General features: G+C 40.2%; 1 protein-coding gene across 1 annotated transcript; it reads left to right on the plus strand.

The window, feature by feature from the left end:
* The first annotated feature begins 33 nt into the window (after window positions 1-33).
* Window positions 34-16,955, plus strand: LOC133796026 (uncharacterized). Its single transcript, XM_062233508.1, has 7 exons — window positions 34-150; window positions 2,268-2,392; window positions 6,254-6,385; window positions 14,433-14,608; window positions 14,711-15,429; window positions 15,517-16,476; window positions 16,590-16,955. Exons 1-7 carry the CDS (start codon window positions 34-36, stop codon window positions 16,953-16,955), a joined length of 2,595 nt encoding a protein of 864 aa, XP_062089492.1.
* Window positions 16,956-18,868: the final 1,913 nt, after the last annotated feature.

The following is an 18,868-nucleotide window of genomic DNA, read 5'->3' on the forward strand; positions in this document are numbered from 1 at the left end:
AGATGCCAGACCGAAGCTCGCAAATCGACGATTATGGGTCTTCCGATCACAACATTATATGCGGACAAACAATCAACTACTATAAATGTAGCAAGAAGTGTCCTGTTTATGGGTGCAGTTCCTGCTGTGACTGAGAATCTGATTGACCCGGTTGGTGCTAGCCCTTCGCTAGAAAAACCATAGATGGTTTGGTTGAATGGTTCTAAATCTTGCACTGATAATTTCATTATTTCTAGTGAAGATTTGTATAAAATGTTGGCCAAGCTTCCTATATCCACCAACCCTCATTTTACCATCATGTTGGCGATCTAAACATTTATGAACAAAGGATCTGAGTGGGGGGAATCAGACATGTTGTGTGTCCAGCTCGGAGAAAGTTAGTGATTCGTCCTTTGTTCGAGCATTTTTGGGAGTTCTCTCCTCAAAGTTTAGCATTTCGATGTCTGGATCGTGATGTAGGGTTCTGGCATATCTCTCCTTCACCTTACCACTGTCACCTGATATATGTGGTCCTCCATAGATAGTCAACAATGTTCCAGCAATAGGAGATGGCTGCAGAGGAGGCAAGCGTTGGTGCACAAGTGCCTGCTCGTTGCCTCTGTGAGCCTCCTGCTAAGAATTTCCTCTTGCTCGTACATATCTCCTTAGATTTCCTTGTCGAATAAGGGACTCGATCTCATCCTTAAGATGGTTACACTCATTGGTATTATGGCCATAGTCGATGTGAAAATGAAAAAACTTAGTTGTATCCTTTTTGGATATTTCTTTCTTGATCGGGGCTGGTCGCCTAAAAGGAATGGTGGTGTGACTAGCCTGATACACTTCAGCGCGACTATCAACCAGGGCAGTGTAATTGGTGAACCTTGGTTCATATCTATTTTGTTTAGGGCGCTTGTTATCAGAAGTCGTTGTTTCAGTGTTTGCCATTTTCCCCCCATTCTTATTGTTACCTTTGCCGTTGTCATTGGGTTTACCAGACCCACTGGCGGCTTTCGTCGAGTCTTCCTTCTTACCTTGGTCGGCCTTTGGAGATTTTCCTTCATTGGCTATGGCATCCTCGAGCCTGATATATTTGTCAGCTCGATCCAGAAATTCTTGAGTGCTCTTAACTCCACTATTCCGCAGACTACTCCCGAGGGGAGAATGGAGTTGCACTCAAGATGTGATTGCCATCATCTTTCTCTCGTCTCCAACAGTTTTGGCCTGAGAAGCTGCTCGAATAAACCACTGTATATAATCCTTGAGATTTTCTCCTTCCTTCTATCGAATGTCGACCAACATAAAATTGTCCATAATACTCATTCGCAAACATCTCCCAAGAAACTATACTTGTCGGAGGGAACTTGAAGTACTATTCCTGAGCAGAGTCAGACAAAGTGGCAGGAGAAATCCTACATCGAGCATCTTCAGACACCTTCTAGATGTCCATTTGTATCTCAAACCTGTTTATGTGAGATATTGGATATTCTCCTACAGTGAAGTTTGGAAGAACTGACATTTTGAATTTGTTTGGGATTTCTACCACAACAATTCTATTAACGAATGGGGTGCCCTTTCTTCGATCATACTCTATGTGGGACATTTTATTCCTAACCAACTACTGAACGACCTTATTTAAGGCATCTATCTTAGCCTGAACAACGTATGGTATTGCAGAAGTGGCTGGAGCTGGGGGGAAATACTTGTTGTGTCTTTCCCTTCGGTCGTGATCACATCCCTCAGATCTTCATCCCTACATCTTTGCTGGCTTGCACCTAGTCAGTCAAAGATGTTAGGTTGTTCAGACTATCCCCCAGCATTTTGGCTTGTCGGTCGGTTCTCCATTAGGGAGGATTTTGCTGTTCGTCCCTTTCCTCCTACTACCAACCATTGTTCCTCCTACCAGAGTTTGCCTCATTATAGTCATGGTCGTCTCTAAACTACGACCTATGAGAACGTGACCTGCTATATGCATTGTTCCCCTCTTGTCTTCCCGGTCCATCTCGGTAAACATGTGGGAGCTTGTGTTGGTCTTTGGGTCCTCTGACATTACTATGTCGTGGGGGATCTCAGATCGCAAAGCTTGAGTCCACCTGCCTCCTTTTTCTCGAGGGACGTTGTCCCTTGCGAGGAGGATTTTTTCCCAACTATTTGTCGTCTAGGGCTTCTGGGACGCTGCTTGTCCCTATTCTGCATATGTTGTTGAGCGTCATCTCGACCAGATCAAGAGGATGGTTGTTGCTCGTTGTTTCTGTTAGGATTATAGGTTTGCCTTTCCTGGTGAGCAGCGAGAGGTTGTTCTGGTCTTTGCGGACTCCATGGGAGTGGTGGATTGTGATGATACTGGGGATGATCTGATTGTAGATTTTGATGAGGGTGAGAGTTTGGTGGCTAATCTAGCTGAGAAGTTGGTGTAGGTTGTCCTCGAGCCAACTGAATGGTTGCTTCTAGAGCTGTCGTGGCATCTCTTTGCCGATGATCCATGTCAGCCTGCCGCTCATTTAGTTCTCGGTGCTGCCGCTCAATCTCCAATTGCTACAACACCATAGTTTCATCCACATTCTCCTGGTTAGCTTTCAAAGTAGCTAGTTCCTCTTGCAACACTATCAAAGTTGTTCGCAAGGTTTCAGCATCCATCTCTTCCTCTTCCAGTTCCACTTATGGCTCGTTCTCCACTACACCTTGTGGAGGAGGTTGATTTGGCACACTTTCATATGTCTGCCTAGTTTGACCCGCTCTCCTGGTGTTCTTTGCCATTGTTTATCTTGAAGTCCTTCAGTTCAGCTCTCAATGAAAGCACCAAAATGTTGACTAGCGATTTGGTCAATGACACTGAGTCACTAAAAATGATAAAAAGAAGATGAATTGAACACAAGAAAGTAAATGACACCAAGATTTATAGTGGTTCGTGTAATGTCCCAATTTCCCTAATGTGGCTTAGTGCTTGGATAGGGGCCCAAGAGGGTCATAATTGATTTAATTTATTATTATGTGATTATATGCATGATTATGTAAGTTATATTATTATATGATGATATTTGTAGGTATGTGGGCCTGTGTTCTTATTAGAAGGGTATTTTCGTAATTTCGGCCCATTGAGGGCGTATTTGTATATTTATGTGCATGTATGTGATATATGGGTAAGACCAAATTATTATGTGGATATATTTGAGCCATTCGACATGAGACCATCCTAGAATGCAAGTTAGCGGTTTTATCATAACCGGATAAAATAACGGGCTCGGAGTGAGCCTAGGGGTAATTTGATGCTTAGTACATTACCGGGCATGAGCGGGTAATGGGAAATGATTTAGTAATTATTTGAGGATATTGAGCGTAGTAGGAATTGGAGGACGTTAATTATGATTAACGGGGTAGGTGGAAATGACAACTTTGCCTTTGGGTAGCTTTGAAGGTTTTAGATGGCCCTAGGGGCATTTTATTCATTTAGGCCATTAGATATACTTAGCCAAGTAGGCTGTAGAAGGAACAAAGGCAGGAAAATAGGGGTTCTATCCTCTCTCTCGATCATACTCTCTCTCACTTACTCGGTCGATTTTTGATGCTTGATGTTGGGAAAATTGGATCTATTTGAGTTAGGTTCTTAATTGAGTAAAGCTTAGAGATAATTCTGGGATTGAGGTAAGGATTCTCAGCTTGAACTCAGTGTTTACTCGGTTTTATGTTGTTTAAAAGATTGAGAGTTTGGTTGTAGAATTGAGTATTTGATGGTGTTTTGAGTGTTTCTTGGCTTGGGTTTTATAGCTAGATTGGTGGTGGTGTGGTTTTGATGTTTGGTTTTAATATTGGGATTATTTGGTGGAAGTTTTTGCTGAGTTAGGATTGAAGAAAATGCAGGGTTGTAGGGTTTGCATGGTTAAGTCGCGACCGAGTTCATGGAAGTCGCGACTTGAGTGAACCCCAGAGCCTTTTCTGGCTCTGTCTGGCAGGTACCCCGCGACCTTCAAGGGCAAGTTGCGGCCTGCCATTGGCACCCAAATAGGAGGTCTATCTGTTTGGGAGGCGCGCAGCAGCCCTTGGGGGTAGGTTGCGGCCTGCCTGTTCTTTTTTAGCATGGCTGGGATTTACTTAGTTTTAAGCACGAGTTTTCGAACCTTAAGGCCCGGGATCGAATCTACATACCGTTTTAGTAGGATTCGAGGTCTCGGGTAGCTAGGACTTGGTCTGGGAATCTTTTATTACTCATTTTATTGATGGAATTTCATATTTGGTTATGATTAGGTTACCGCTAAGGGCCTAAGGTCAGAATCGTTCTCAAGGGTCATTCTTAACTTATTTTACGCTCAAGTCTGAGGTAAGAAAACTGCATCTAGTGTGTGACATACATGATTATTGATGAGGGATGTTGAGTGCTCTATTTATGGACATTTTTTGCATGGTGAATGCGTGGTTGCATTGCTTACTTGTGAATGACATTCACTTATCAATCAGAAACGACAATAGTGTTGAGCACGAGTCGTATGCAATTGACTTATGAGTCAAGAGCGGCAATAGAGTATTGAACACTGGTCGATATGATTAGGTCTAATAAAAAAGAGCATTATATGCTCGTCCGACCTATTGGTCGAAGAAAACTAAAGCGCTTGGCTAGTCTATGACTAGTTACTCAGAGCCAGGGCTAAAAGGCTCAAGTGATTTGATAGTCACATGGCTTAGGGCGCAGGACCCCAAGATGTCTTATTAGTCATCTATTAAGGGAATAAGACCCTAGAATGACTTAATAGTCATTAATACAGGGCGAAGGACCCCCAGAATGACTTAATAGTCATCTTCTGATTAGGGCTACGAGCCCAAGAACGATTTCTTGATTGTTATTATTATTTGTTTACATGCAGTAATAAGTTTTCTTGCCGAGCCTTGGCTCATGGGTGCTATGTGGTGTAGGTAAAGGGAAAGAAAAGCTTACCCAACACTGAGTGGAGAACTTAGGTGGCAACATGTACATATGTGGCCACTTTACCACCACAGCCAAGGTTTTTCTCAGGGGAACTAGGGTTTAACCCTATTTTTGCCGCTTAGGTCGGTGGATTGTGACTTTTGAACTGTAATGACCATTTTGGATTGTAAATAACTTTGTAAACACTTTTATGGGATCCCATGCACAATTCAACATTTTAAATAAAATATATCCATTCCTTTTGATCAAGATATTTAACCCTGGTCCATTAATAACAGTTAGATGCACGTTTATGGCCTAATTACTTGTTTAGCGAGTTAAGCACTATTTAAAGTACACAGTGTGACGGTCTTGGCTAACCAGGGTGTTACGACTTGGTATTAGAACATCCCAAGGTTTAGGGTTCCTGTAGACTGGTTGGGCATGTACACTCGTCACTGAAGAAAATCTCGACTCATGGTTTGCTAACTATTTATGTGGTTATGTTTTTAATTGCTTAAATAGAATATAAATGCTTTACTTGCATGCATGAGATACACTGATAAGGCTGGCCCTTGACTACTGCATGATAAGCAAGAATGTGCTTATTAGCACTGATATTGCTAGAATATGCTTATTAGCATTGTTAATTGTTAATTGCTAAGTGCTAAATGTTAACTGTTATGCTTATGAATTAACATGCTTATTATCATGATTTTCGAACGTGGATGAATTTCTTCTTGATCTTGAACCGTGAGGCGGCAAAAGGTTTAGTTATCACTACCTAACTGGCTGCATTGATTATTTCATAAAGGTATAAGTTGAAAGAATGCTCCCAAGACAGGTAGATTCTTCAGCTGGCCAGGAAGATCAGGGCGAGAATGATAGACTGGTTCAGGATAATGACCAGGGTCAGACCCCTCAGCCAGCTCTTGATAACTGGAAATAGTTTCTTGTTGACTTACAAGCCAGGGTATTGAGGCAAGAAGAAGAAATCCACCTCTTGAGATAGCATCAGGTTTCTGTAGGGAACATCTTGCCAGAGGCACCACCTATAACGGTGCCAACAGTTGAGCAGTCGCTAGAGGCTGGGAATAAATGGGAACCTCTTTATGAAAGGTTCAAGAAACATTACCCTCCAATTTTTTAGGGTAGTGCAGATCCAGCTAAGGCAGAGTAGTGGATGAGCATGGTTACCACCATCCTAGACTTTATGAGGGTGTCTGGTAACGAGAGGGTGTCTTGTGCCACATATATGTTTCAGGAAGATGCTCGAATTTGGTGGGAAGTAATATCCCAGACCATAAATGTTAATGCCCTAAGTTGGGAAGAGTTTCAGACTCTGTTAAATGAAAAGTACTATAATGATGCCACTAGGGCTGCAAAAGCTGAAGAGTTAAGCAAGCTATTTCAGGGGAGTTTGTCAATGACTGAATATGCCTTAAAGTTTGATAGACTGGAAAAGTTTGCAATGGAACTAGTGGCCATTGATGGGACCAGAAGGGAGAGGTTTCTCCAGGGGCTACAACCTAGGATAGCCCGTGATGTTTGTATTACCACTGTGTTTGGAGTGATTACTTATGCATAGGTGGTTGAGAAGGCGTTCACAGCTGAGAGCGTAGAGAACAAGATCTGGCGAGATAACTCAGCCAAGAGAGACTTTAGGAGGGTGGGACCTCCATTTATGGGTTCAGGTAGGGGCGGAGGACCCAGTGATCAAAAGGGGAAGGCTCATGATGCCTTCCCAGCTCCAAGCCCTAACAGGAGACCACATGGTATTACAATGGGATGCCAGAGGGACAATGAGGTCTGGAGCACTTTTCCTAAGTGCCCTAGATGCAAGAGCCGCCATTTAGGGGAGTGTCGAGTAAGTGCCTAATTTTTATGCGGGGTAGTGGGGTATTTAAGGAAAGATTGTCTGAGGGCAAGAAAGGAAGATCCAAGAAAGGCGGATAGCTCGGCCCCAGCTCGAGTGTTCGCATTGACTCAGGCAGAAGCTAAGGCTTGTAATTTTATGAATTTGATGAACAGAGTGTTCAAGGATTATTTGGAATAATTTGTGATCGTCTTCATTGATGATATTCTAGTTTATTATCAATCAAAGTTAGAACATGAGCAGCATCTAAGGTTGGCTCTACAGAGACTGAGGGAACACAGATTGTTTGCGAAGTTCAAGAAGTGTGAATTCTGGTTATCTCAGGTAACTTTCCTTGGGCACATTGTCAGTAAGGAGGGGATCAAGGTGGACTCAACCAAGATTGAGGCGGTCAGGGATTGGCAGGTTATTGCATGCGTTTCATGGAAGGGATCTCAAAGATTGCCACTTCATTGAATGAACTGACACGTAAGAATTAGAAGTTTGTGTGGTCAGAAAAGTGTGAGAACAACTTCCAGGAATTGAAGCAGAGGTTGATTACAGCTCCAGTTTTGAGTCTCCCGACAGATCAGGAGAAGTTTGTGATATACTGTGATGCCTCACATCAAGGTTTGGGTTGTGTTATTATGTACTCAGGGAAGATGATTGTTTATGCCTCACGCCAGTTGAAAGGATATGAACAAAGATACCCCACTCATGATTTAGAATTGGCAGGAGTGGTCTTTGCATTAATGGTATGGAGGCATTACCTTTATGGGAAGAAGTGTGAGATTTACACTGACCGCAAGAGCCTGAAGTACTTTTTCACATAGAAATATATGAACATAAGACAAAGGCGTTGGCTGGAGTTAGTAAAAGATTATGATTGTGAAATCTTGTATCACCCAGGAAAGGCCAACGTGGTAGCAGATGCTTTGATCCGGAAGGGTCCGGGACAGATTTTCAGTGCGAGTCTAATATCCAGAGAATTAGCAGAGGAGATGACCAGAGCTGGCATAGAGTTGCTGGTAGGCCAGTTGGCCAATATTATGCTGCAGTCTACCCTACTAGAGAGAATAAAGGAAGGTTAGTTGGGTGATCCACAGCTGACCAAGATCAGAGAGGATGTTTTAGATGGAGTGTCCAGAGATTATACCGTGTCAGATATGGGCTTGTTGAGATACAAAGGTCGGATATGTGTTCTGATGGACACTGCTATGAGGTGGGAGATTCTGGATGAATCCCATACTACTCCTTACTCTTTGCATCCAGGCACCGCGACGATATATCAGGATGTGAGATCGCTGTATTGGTAGCTTGGGATGAAAAAGGATGTTGTATAATATGTGGCTAAGTGCTTGACATGACAAGAAGTCAAGGCTGAGCATCAAAGGCCAGTAGGGCTACTACAGCCTCTGGACATCCCAGAGTGGAAATGGGAGGATATCACGATGGATTTCGTGGTGGGGTTACCCAGGACTGTGGGTCAACATGATTTGGTGTGGGTTATCATGGATCGATACACCAAGTCAGCTTACTTGTTACCAGTGAGGACCACTTATGCTGTTGACCAATACGAAGATCTCTATGCGAAAGAGATTGTGCACCTTCATGGGGCACTAAGGTCGATCGTGTTAGATCGAGGCCCTACACTCACTTCCAACTTCTGGGGAAGCTTGCAGAGGGCCATGGGTACACAATTGAAGTTCAACACTACTTATCATCCTCAGACAGATGGACAATCTTAGAGGACCATTCAGATATTAGAGGAAATGTTGCGAGCATGTGTGTTGGACTTTGGTGGGTCCTAGAGTAAGAATTTGCCTTTGATAGAGTTTTCCTACAACAACAGTTATCAGTCGACCATTGGGGTGGCTCCATATGAGATGTTTTATGGTAGGAATGTAGATCTCCCATTCACTGGGATGAGACAGGAGAAAGGAGATACTTGGGTCCTGAGGCAGTTCAGAGGACCAATGAGGCCATTGAGAAGATTAGAGCTCGGACGCTCACTTCTCAAAGCAGACAGAAAAGTTATGTTGATCCCAAACACAGGAACGTGGAGTTATAAGTGGGAGACTATGTCTTTCTTATATTCTTGCCATGGAAAAGGGTGAGAAGATTTGGGATGGAGGGCAAGATGAGCCCTAGATTCATAGGTCCATTTGAAATCCTGGAGAGGATTGGCCAGGTGGCCTATAGGTTGGCCTTACCACCGACACTGTCAGCCGTGCATAATGTGTTTCACATTTTAGCTCTTCAGAAATATGTCAGATGTGACTCATGTGCTGAGTTACGAGGATCTGGAACTTGAGGCAGATCTTTCCTACGAGGAACAACCAGTCCATATTCTAGACAGAAAGGACATGGTCCTGAGGAATAAAACTATACCTTTGGTTAAGGTATTATGGAGGAACAGCGAGGTCGAGGAAGCAACCTGGGAGCTAGAGTCAAATGTGCAGAGTCAGTATAACACCCTACCTCCTTTGAGTCATTACTAAGTGAGTTTAAAACGTGCAATTAACTTGCTAATCGAGGTTTTAGGTTAAAAGCGTAGCTAAATTGTAATAAAATTCATATAATTTAAAAATGTAATCATTCGTTGAAATTATAAAGCGCTATACATTTGGGATCCCAAAATACTGTTTAGAAACATTTACAACTCAAAATAAGATTAAAGTTGACTAAACGACAAAATTTGGACTAACACAAAACATCTCCCAAAAGTACCCCTAGCCGTGGTAGCCAGGCAGGCCGAACATGTACGCATCGCTTCACGCTCTCTGTACTCATGGTTGATCAATTTTTCCCTTGCCCTTACCTCCACCATAGAGCACCCGTGAGCCGAAGCCCAGCAAGAAAACTCCACACAAGCAATCAACATATGCATAACTATCAATCAGCATATAACAAAGTCGCCAACAGGCCAAACACATAATGGCCATGCCATCCCAGTCGCTTTACCAGGCCCTGGGTTCGTGGTCTACACCGTGAGGATATCACTTGTATTCAATAGGGGTCTCACCCTGGCAACTTGCACTCCGCGTGCTTAACGTTGCTCCCGTCCCCTTGCCGTACTCAGCCTTAACGTTCTCGGCCTTCGCCGTTCTCGGCCATTGTCGTTCTCGACCTTCGCCATTCATTTACAGATATGAAACACATAGCATAAACATAACAAATACTTAAACAAACACAAACATAATTAATAGGGTTACGCCCTACAACACAAACTATAGGGCCACACCCTACTCTACAGGTACAATAGTTTTCTTACCTGTGTCCGAAGCTTCCCGAGCTCTGATTTCTCGAGCATAGTCCTCTAGTCTGAGATTCGCTAAAAACCTAGTCCCAACTTATCAACAACATCCACCCATCAACCTCTAATCCATTAAATAACTTTGGGTTATAATTCTAGTCTCCTGGACCTTGAATTCTATCAATCCGGGTGATAAAACAATCCTGAGCCTTAACTTTTGGACTCCCGAGCCTAAAAACTTCTTGGGGTCCAAAAATCCACTAAGTGTCGCAGCCCCAAGGCCCTATGCTGCAGCCCACCTCAACCAGAGGCTTAGCCTCCCTTTTCTCCCTATGCGCGCCGCGGCCCAACCTATAGGGTGCTGCGGCCCGCCCTTCTTCGTGGCCTCCTTTCTGCTCTAGAGGGCTGCGACTCATCAAGAACAATGTTGCAACCCAACCCTTCGAACCCAAAAAGATCTCCCATTTTCACAACCAAAACCCACCCAATTTACCCCAAAATCAATCCCACATATCAATTTAATCATTACAATAATTCTAGAATGATCACAGCAGCAAAACCTAACAAAACTAATCTCAAAACTCATCTAAATAATCAAGCGTAATCCACCATTCAACTTACATGCATAAACTTATAGCTCTAGCAAAACTCAGCATAAACTCAGATAATTTTAATACTAGACCTTTTACCTCAAAGTTGAATTCAGGCCACACTTGCTCTTCAACTTCCCAAGCTTACGCCTCCCACAATCCAAGCCTTAGATTTCTGAATTCCTAGCTCAATTCCCCTAGAACTTTCCTTAGCCTTCAAGCTCCCAAAGAGAGAGAGAGAGAAGTTGAGTGATAGGGAGAGGGTCGGTTTATGCCAAGCTTCTCAATGTTTCTTATGTTTGTCTTACTTATCTTAAGTCACTTAAGTTACCTCCAAGGCTCGGGGTACCAAAAACGTCACCGAGGGCAAAATGGTAAATTTCCCCGATATTCCCTCCTATACGTTCTAACTTCAAATATATGTCCAAATATTTATTTTCATAACCCGATAACCCAATAAAATGTCTAATGCCCATAATACTCCCTAACTCGCCTCGAGTCGGGTTTCAGGTCCTGTTGTGACTTCCTAGCTAAACCGCTCCCTAGGACTGTCTCAGATCGTGCATCTCAAATATATCACCACTCGCACGTGGTAAATATCACAACAATCACAAATATTACATTTATGCCCTCAACGGGCTAAAATTACAAACATTCCCCTAATAACCAAATGGGGCCCACATGTATATTTAATTCACCTAAACATGCATTTCTAATCACATACTCATCAAATTCACATATTAAAAAAATAAATCACTTATTTCCCTCCAGGCACGCTAATCAAGGTCCTAAGCCTTATTAGCCAATTTAGGACGCTACAGTTAGTATCTCGAGTTGTTCAGGTAAATTTTGGGGATGAAATTTTTATAAGGAGGGGATATTTGTAATGTTCCAAATGCCATAATGTGGCTTAGTGCCTGGATTAGGGGGCTAGGAGGGCCATAATTGATTTAATGCATTATTATGTGATTGTATGCATGATTATGTGAATTATATTATTATATGATGATATTTGCACGTGTGTGGGCCTGTTTCTTATTAGAAGGGAATTTTCGTAATTTTGGCCCGTTGAGGGGCGTATTTGTATATTTATCTACATGTATGTGATATATGGGTGAGACCACATTATTATATGGATATGTTTAAGCTATTTTTCATGAGACAATCCTAGAAAGCAAGTTAGCGGTTTGGTCATAATAGGATTAAATACTGGGCTCGGGGTGAGCATAAGGGTAATTTGGTGCTTAGTACATTATCGGGCATGAGCGGGTAATTGGAAATGATTTAGTAATTATTTGAGGATATTGAGTGTAGCGAGAATCAGAGGACTTTAATTATGATTAACGGGAAAGGTGGAAATGACAACTTTGCCCTTGGATGGCTTTGAAGGTTTTAGATGGCCCTAGAGGCATTTTGGTCATTTAGGCCATTAGATATACTTGGCCAAGTAGGTTGTAGAAGGAACCAAGGCAGGAAAACAAGGGTTCTGTCTTCTCTCTCGATCATACTCTCTCTCACTCAGTCGGTTGATTTTGAAGCTTGAGGTTGGAAAAATTTGAGCTATTTGAGCTAGGTTCTTGATTGAGTAAAGGTTAGAGATAATTTTGGGATTGAGGTAAGGATTCTCAGCTTGAACTTTAAGGTTTTTACTCTGTTTTTATGTTGTTTGAAAGCTTGTGAGTTTGGTTGTAGAATTGAGTATTTGATGGTGTTTTGAGTGTTTCTTGGCTTGGGTTTTATAGCTAGATTGGTGGTGGTGTGGTTTTGATGTTTGGTTTTAATATTGGGATTGTTTGGTGGAAGTTTTGGCTGAGTTTGGATTGAAGAAAATGCAAGGTTGTAGGGTTCGCATGGTCAAGTCACGAACGGGTTCATGGAAGTCGCGACTTGAGTGAACCCCAGAGCCTTTTCTGGCTATGTCTGTCAGGCGCCCCGCGACCTTCAAGGGCAAGTTGCAGCCCGCCATTGGCACCCAAATCGGGGGCCTGTCTGTCTGGGAGGCGCGCCGTGGCCCTTGGGGGCAGGTCGCGGCTTGCCTGTTCTTTTTGAGCCAGGCTGGGATTTACTTAGTTTTAAGCATGAGTTTTCGAACCTTAAGGCTCAGGATTGAATCTACTTACCGTTTTAGTAGGATTCGAGGTCCCAGGTAGATAGGACTTGGTCCAGGAATCTTTTATTACTCATTTTATTGATGGAATTTCATATTTGGTTATGATTAGGTTACCGCTAAGGGCCTAAGGTCAGGATCGTTCTCAAGGGTCGTTCTTAACTTATTTTACGCTCAAGTCTGAGGTAAGAAAACTGCACCCAGTATGTGACATACATGATTATTGATGAGGCATGCTGAGTGCTCTATATATGGACATTTGTTGCATTGTGAGTGCATGGTTGCATTGTTTACTTGTGAATGGCACTGACTTATCAGTCAGAAATGTCAATAGTGTTGAGCACGAGTCGTATGCAATTGACTTATGAGTCAAGAGTGGCAATAGAGTATTGAACACTGGTCGATATAATTAGAACTAATCAACAAGAGCATTATATGCTCATCCTACCTATTGGTCGAAGAAAACTAAAGCGCTTGGCTAGTCTATGACTAGTTACTCAGTGCCAGGGCTAAAAGGCTCAGGTGATTTTATAGTCACATGGCTTAGGGCGCAGGACCCCAGGATGTCTTATTAGTCATTTATTCAGGGCACAGGACTCCATAATGACTTAATAGTCATTAATCCAGGGCACAGAACTCCAGAATGACTTAATAGTCATCATGTAATTAGGGATGCGAGCCCCATAATGATTTCATAATCGTTATTATTATTTGTATACATGCAATAATAAGTTTTCTTGCTGAGCCTTGGCTCACAGGTGCTATGTGGTGCAGGTAAAGGAAAAGAAAAGCTTACCCAGCCTTGCATATGCGGCTGCTTGACCACCATGACCATGGTGTTTCTCAGGGGAACTAGGGTTTAACCCTATTTTTACCGCTTATGTCGGCAGATTGTAACTTTTGAACTGTAATGACCATTTTGGATTGTAAATAACTTTGTAAACACTTTTATGGGATTCCATGCACAATTCAACATTTTAAATAAAATATATTAATTCTTTTTTATTAAGATTTTTAACCCTGGCTCATTAATAACACTTAGATGCACGTTTATGGCCTAATGACTCATTTAGCGAGTTAAGCAATATTTAAAGTACACAGTGTGACGGTCTTGGCTAACCAGGGCATTACAGTTCGGCCCCAAGGAATGGTAATGACCTACGTCCACTTCGTATTCTTATTAATGTAGAACTTCAAAACCTGCGATCAGTGAACTAGGGTTCACGAGTTTCACAAGGTTGAAGATGAGTACAAGTTTTGTGGATAAAAACACTATATTTCTCTTGATTACCAAAACATAATCCCCTTGAAATGAATTCCACAAGTCCTATTTATAGGCTCTAAGATGTACATATGGGCCTATGGGCCATGTTCAATTTTTATTACAAAGCATATTTGAATAATAATAAAAATAATGATATTTACATATAAAAAGAAACAAATATCCTCTAGATATTCGACTCATAACTATATTTGAATTCTAGCCTCGTTCCTACGAGCAGATCTGGTCGCATATGACAGCACATCAGCTTTCCTGTTACTCAGCATGTCTCTCACGCCTATCGAACAGTTCAAATTTTTCTTGATCTCTTGGTCGTGGGTCGACTAGGTCTTCATTAATAATAAGTCAGGTGCTATCACGTACGCCCCAATCGTGCCACGTCATCACGTAAAAATTTTAGGTAAACATAAATAAATAAAAAAAATATCCAAGACTGAGTCAATACTCAGTTACACTGTTGGATAAGGCCTAAACGAGGGAATCATTTTGCTGTCACTGTTGTCTATGCTCTGAATGGAAATAATGATCGCAAACAGCTTTGGAAATATATTGGACTTATTGCTCAAGGTACTAAGATTCCGTGGATTGTTGGAGGAGATTTTAACTCTGTTTTGTCTACTGAAGAGAGGCTGAATTATCATGGTAATGGCACAGAAATGGTGTCGTTTTAAACTTGTGTTGCTAAATGTGGTCTGGAGGATGTTAAATACAATGGTTCTTATTTTACTTGGAATAATAAACAAGAGGGGAAAGCTCGGGTGTGTGCAAAGTTAGATCGGGTCTTAGCAAATAATGCTTGGTTGGATACTTTTCCAACGGCTGAAGTTAGTTATCTTCCAGAGGGTGTCTTTGATCACTCACCAGGAATTCTTTCCATATACCCGAATACACATGACAGTCATAAACCTTTCAGATACTTTAATTATTGGAGCTCTTTGGAAGATTTTACTGGTATTGTCCAAAAAGGGTGGAGTGAGATAGTTGAAGGTCATCCAATGTACAGATTAGTTAAAAAACTTAGAATGCTAAAACAAGGACTCAGGAGGTTACATCAGCAAGGGAAAGGAGATCTTGGTTTGCAAGATTCGGAAGCTTATAAAAATCTGCTTGATATTCAGGAGACTTTAAGGGAGCATCCTCGGAATGGAGAGCTTATTACTCAGGAAATTCAGGCTAGGATGAAATTTACTGAGATTCACAAGCAATACTTACTTTTTTTAAGGCAGAAAGCGAAAGCAAAATGGATTGCTCTAGGTGATGACAATACCAAATTATTTCATGCTAGTATGAAACAGAGGAGAATGCAAAACACTATTTATTCGGTCGGAAACAGAAATGGAGATTGGGTTACTGAGCAACATGAGGTTACTCGAGCCTTTTTGGATTTCTATGATCATATACTAGGATCCAAAATGGGTTCAAGAACCAGGGTTCACAACAGTATAATCCAAGAGGGTCCGATGGTGAGTACTACTTAAGCTGCTGAGTTATTGCTAGATTATTCTCCTGGTGAAGTCAAAAAAGCTCTTTTTTCTATTCCAAATGATAAGGCTCCTGGACCAGATGGATTCAGCAGTGGTTTCTTCAAAGACACTTGGAATATCATTGGGGAAGATTTCACAACTGCTATACTTTCATTTCTCCACACAGAGAGGATTCTTAAGGAAATTAATGCCACATCCATTACTCTAATTCCTAAAATGGCTTGTCCTGACTCAGTGAGTGATTATAGACCTATTGCTTGCTGCAATGTGGTCTATAAAGTGGCAACCAAAATGATATGTTCTCGCCTCCGAAACATCCTTCCTAGCATTATTTCTGACAATCAAAGTGGATTTGTTCGAGGTAGGCAAATAGTTCATAATATCATGGTTTGTCAAGATTTGGTTCGGGGTTATGATAGGCGAAGGGCAAAATCATCTTGTATGTTCAAAATAGATTTACAGAAAGCTTATGATACTTTAGATTGGGATTTCCTTCAAGAGATGATGCTGGCTTTAGGTTTCCCTACAAAGTTTGTGTCATTAATCATGGCTTGTGTTTGCACCCCGAGGCTCTCCTTTATGGTTAATGGATCCCTTCAAGGTTTTATTCAACCTAAAAGGGGTCTCCGTCAAGGTGATCCTATGTCTCCACTGTTATTCATCATTGGAATGGAGTATCTTTCGCATATTTTGAAGAAAGTGGCTAATCTTACTAGTTTTCAATTTCATCCGAGATGTAAAAGTATAAAGCTGACGCATTTATGTTTTGTGGATGATTTACTACTTTTTTGCAAGGGAGATTACAAGTCGGCCAGCTTGCTCTTACAAGGTTTCAAATTATTCTCCAATACTTCAGGGCTTCAACCTAATATGGGGAAATCGGCAGTCTTTGGGGCAGGTTTGGACACTTGCACTCTAACTCGTATTGAACTAATTTCTGGTTTTCAAAGAAGTTGTTTGCCATTTAGATATCTTGGTTTGAAAATATGTTCCAAAAGGTTATCTTTAGCTGATTGTGAGTGTTTAGTAGATCGAATGACTAGTAGAATTAGAACTTGGAGTAGTAGAAATCTATCCTATGCAGGGTGTATGTACTAATAAACTTAGTTCTTCTCTCTATAAATTCTTTTTGCTCTCAGATTATTATCCTGCCTAAAAGTGTTGTACAGAAAATTAACCAGATTTGCCGAGCTTACCTTTGGAAAGGTAATGACAAGTTTAATGGATCTGGGAATGTTTCTTGGACTGAGATTTGTCATTCGAAAAAAGAAGGTGGTTTGGGATTCAAAGACACTGCTTTATGGAATCTTTGTGCTATGGGGAAACATGTGTGGGCTATCTCTAATAAGAAAGACAATTTGTGGGTGAAAATGGTTAATTCAGTCTACATTAAAAAGTGTAGTTGGTGGACTTATGAAGCCCCTGCTGATGCTAGCTTGTATTGGAAAAGAATAGTACAGACTAAAGACAAACTAAAACAGGTTTTTTCTGAATTAGAGTTCTAGGCATCTCAATACAATATTGCTGAGATTTACTCAAAATTAAGGTTGAATTCATGTGGGCAGTGGCCCTATGCTTTGATTTGGGATTCTTTTTGCACTCCAAAACACAGAGTCATCTCTTGGTTGGCTGTGAGACTGCGACTTCCAACTAAGGATAGGCTTTTTCGCATGAAAGTAGTGAGCTCTAGTGATTGCATGATATGTGATGAGTTTGAGGAAACTCACTCTCACTTGTTCTTTTCTTGCTGTTACAGTAAGAAGGTTAAAGAGGCAATAAGTATTTGGCTGGGCTGGAACATGAGGAGCTAGGATTTGATTGGTTTAGTTAAAAGGCTCAAGAAGAGGAAAGTGTCTCAAGGAAGAAAGAAAATTTACATGAGTACTATTGCTGCTTTGGTCTACTTCATTTGGCAAAGTAGGAATAGTGTTTTATGGGAACATAAACTCCCTACAGTCTAAGTAATTGTTCACAACATCAAATATGTTGTGTGTAATAGAATTCAAGTCATGAGCATAAAAAAATTCAATAGAGTAGATAAGGAGTGGGTGGAGTCATTATACAAAGATTGTAATTAGATGGTTGCTTTTATTTAAGCTGTAAATTGCTTTGTGATCAATATATTTTCTTCTGAGTTTCAAAAAAAAAAATACTCAGTTACACGCCAATCACAGTGCGTGTGGCACATGCTTTTTCAGGGCATGTGTCTTAACCACTTTTATTTATTTATTATCCAATAATTATTTATTCAATATTTATAAAAGTATCTTAAAATTTTATAACTAATCTTATCAAATAAATATTTTATTTATTGAATAAATTTTAAACTAATTCAAACCTAATTTGAATTGTCTGAATTATCTTTTCTCACAGTTTAAATAAACAAAACTAATTAATTCAAAATTAATTATTCTAATTATTTAAATGTATATTTCAAAAATTACAATTATAATTAAATAATTATTTTTTTAAATTCAATTAATTATATAATTAATGTTGAAAATTAATAAATTAATTAATTTATCTCAATTACATATTTACCCTTGAAGAACAAATTTATTTCAAATATGTCTTTTCACTAATTTTTCCCAGTTTTAACTCTTACTATAGTGTTGATAGAGCCCTCTTGGGGACCTATGGACCTAAAATTTCAAACTCTAATAAATTTAGATTATTAATTAAATATCTCTAATATAATAACCGTAATTTATTAATCTTGATATTATTCTACTAAAAATATGAGAATGTACTATTAAAATTATAGACATTTATTTACATAGTACTTTTTAAAGATAAAAAGTGTCCATTGATTTAATCATTACATAAAATTCAATCATCTACTAATGGTTAATAATTAAGGTAGGGATGAGATCACTGTTTTACCTCTTTAACTATTTCTTATTTCCTTAAGTACCATTAACTTTACTAGTGAAGGTTAATTCATAAACTGATTTATGAATTTGAGCTCAATAACCTTTCAGTTCCAAAAGTTAACCCTTAAGAGAACCATTATTCAATTCATCTCGTAAATGTATAGATTTTATATGTGTGTATTATTTCCCCAGCCATTTACATCAATGAGTCCCCAAAACAAAATTTTTCAGCTTGATCATTTTGGCAAACAATAATGAGTGAATCAAAGGACTCAAGTGACACAAAATAGGAGTTCATAATAACTTCAGGATTAAGATCAATTTGTATATGATCATCTTATTGATATGTTTAATTAATACTTATAAAATAAAATAGTATTCAGTTAAGTATTAATAACATATTGGGTCCAGTTCTTGTATAACCTTATTATACAAAGTACATCCACTAAGATGTCCTACTACATCAGTGATCCGGATCTAGATTACATGTATTCATAATACTAGTGAACCATACTTACAGTATTTAATCTAAAGATTCCATATAA

Source organism: Humulus lupulus, chromosome 8 (assembly GCF_963169125.1).
Source record: "Humulus lupulus chromosome 8, drHumLupu1.1, whole genome shotgun sequence".
NCBI lineage: Eukaryota > Viridiplantae > Streptophyta > Magnoliopsida > Rosales > Cannabaceae > Humulus > Humulus lupulus.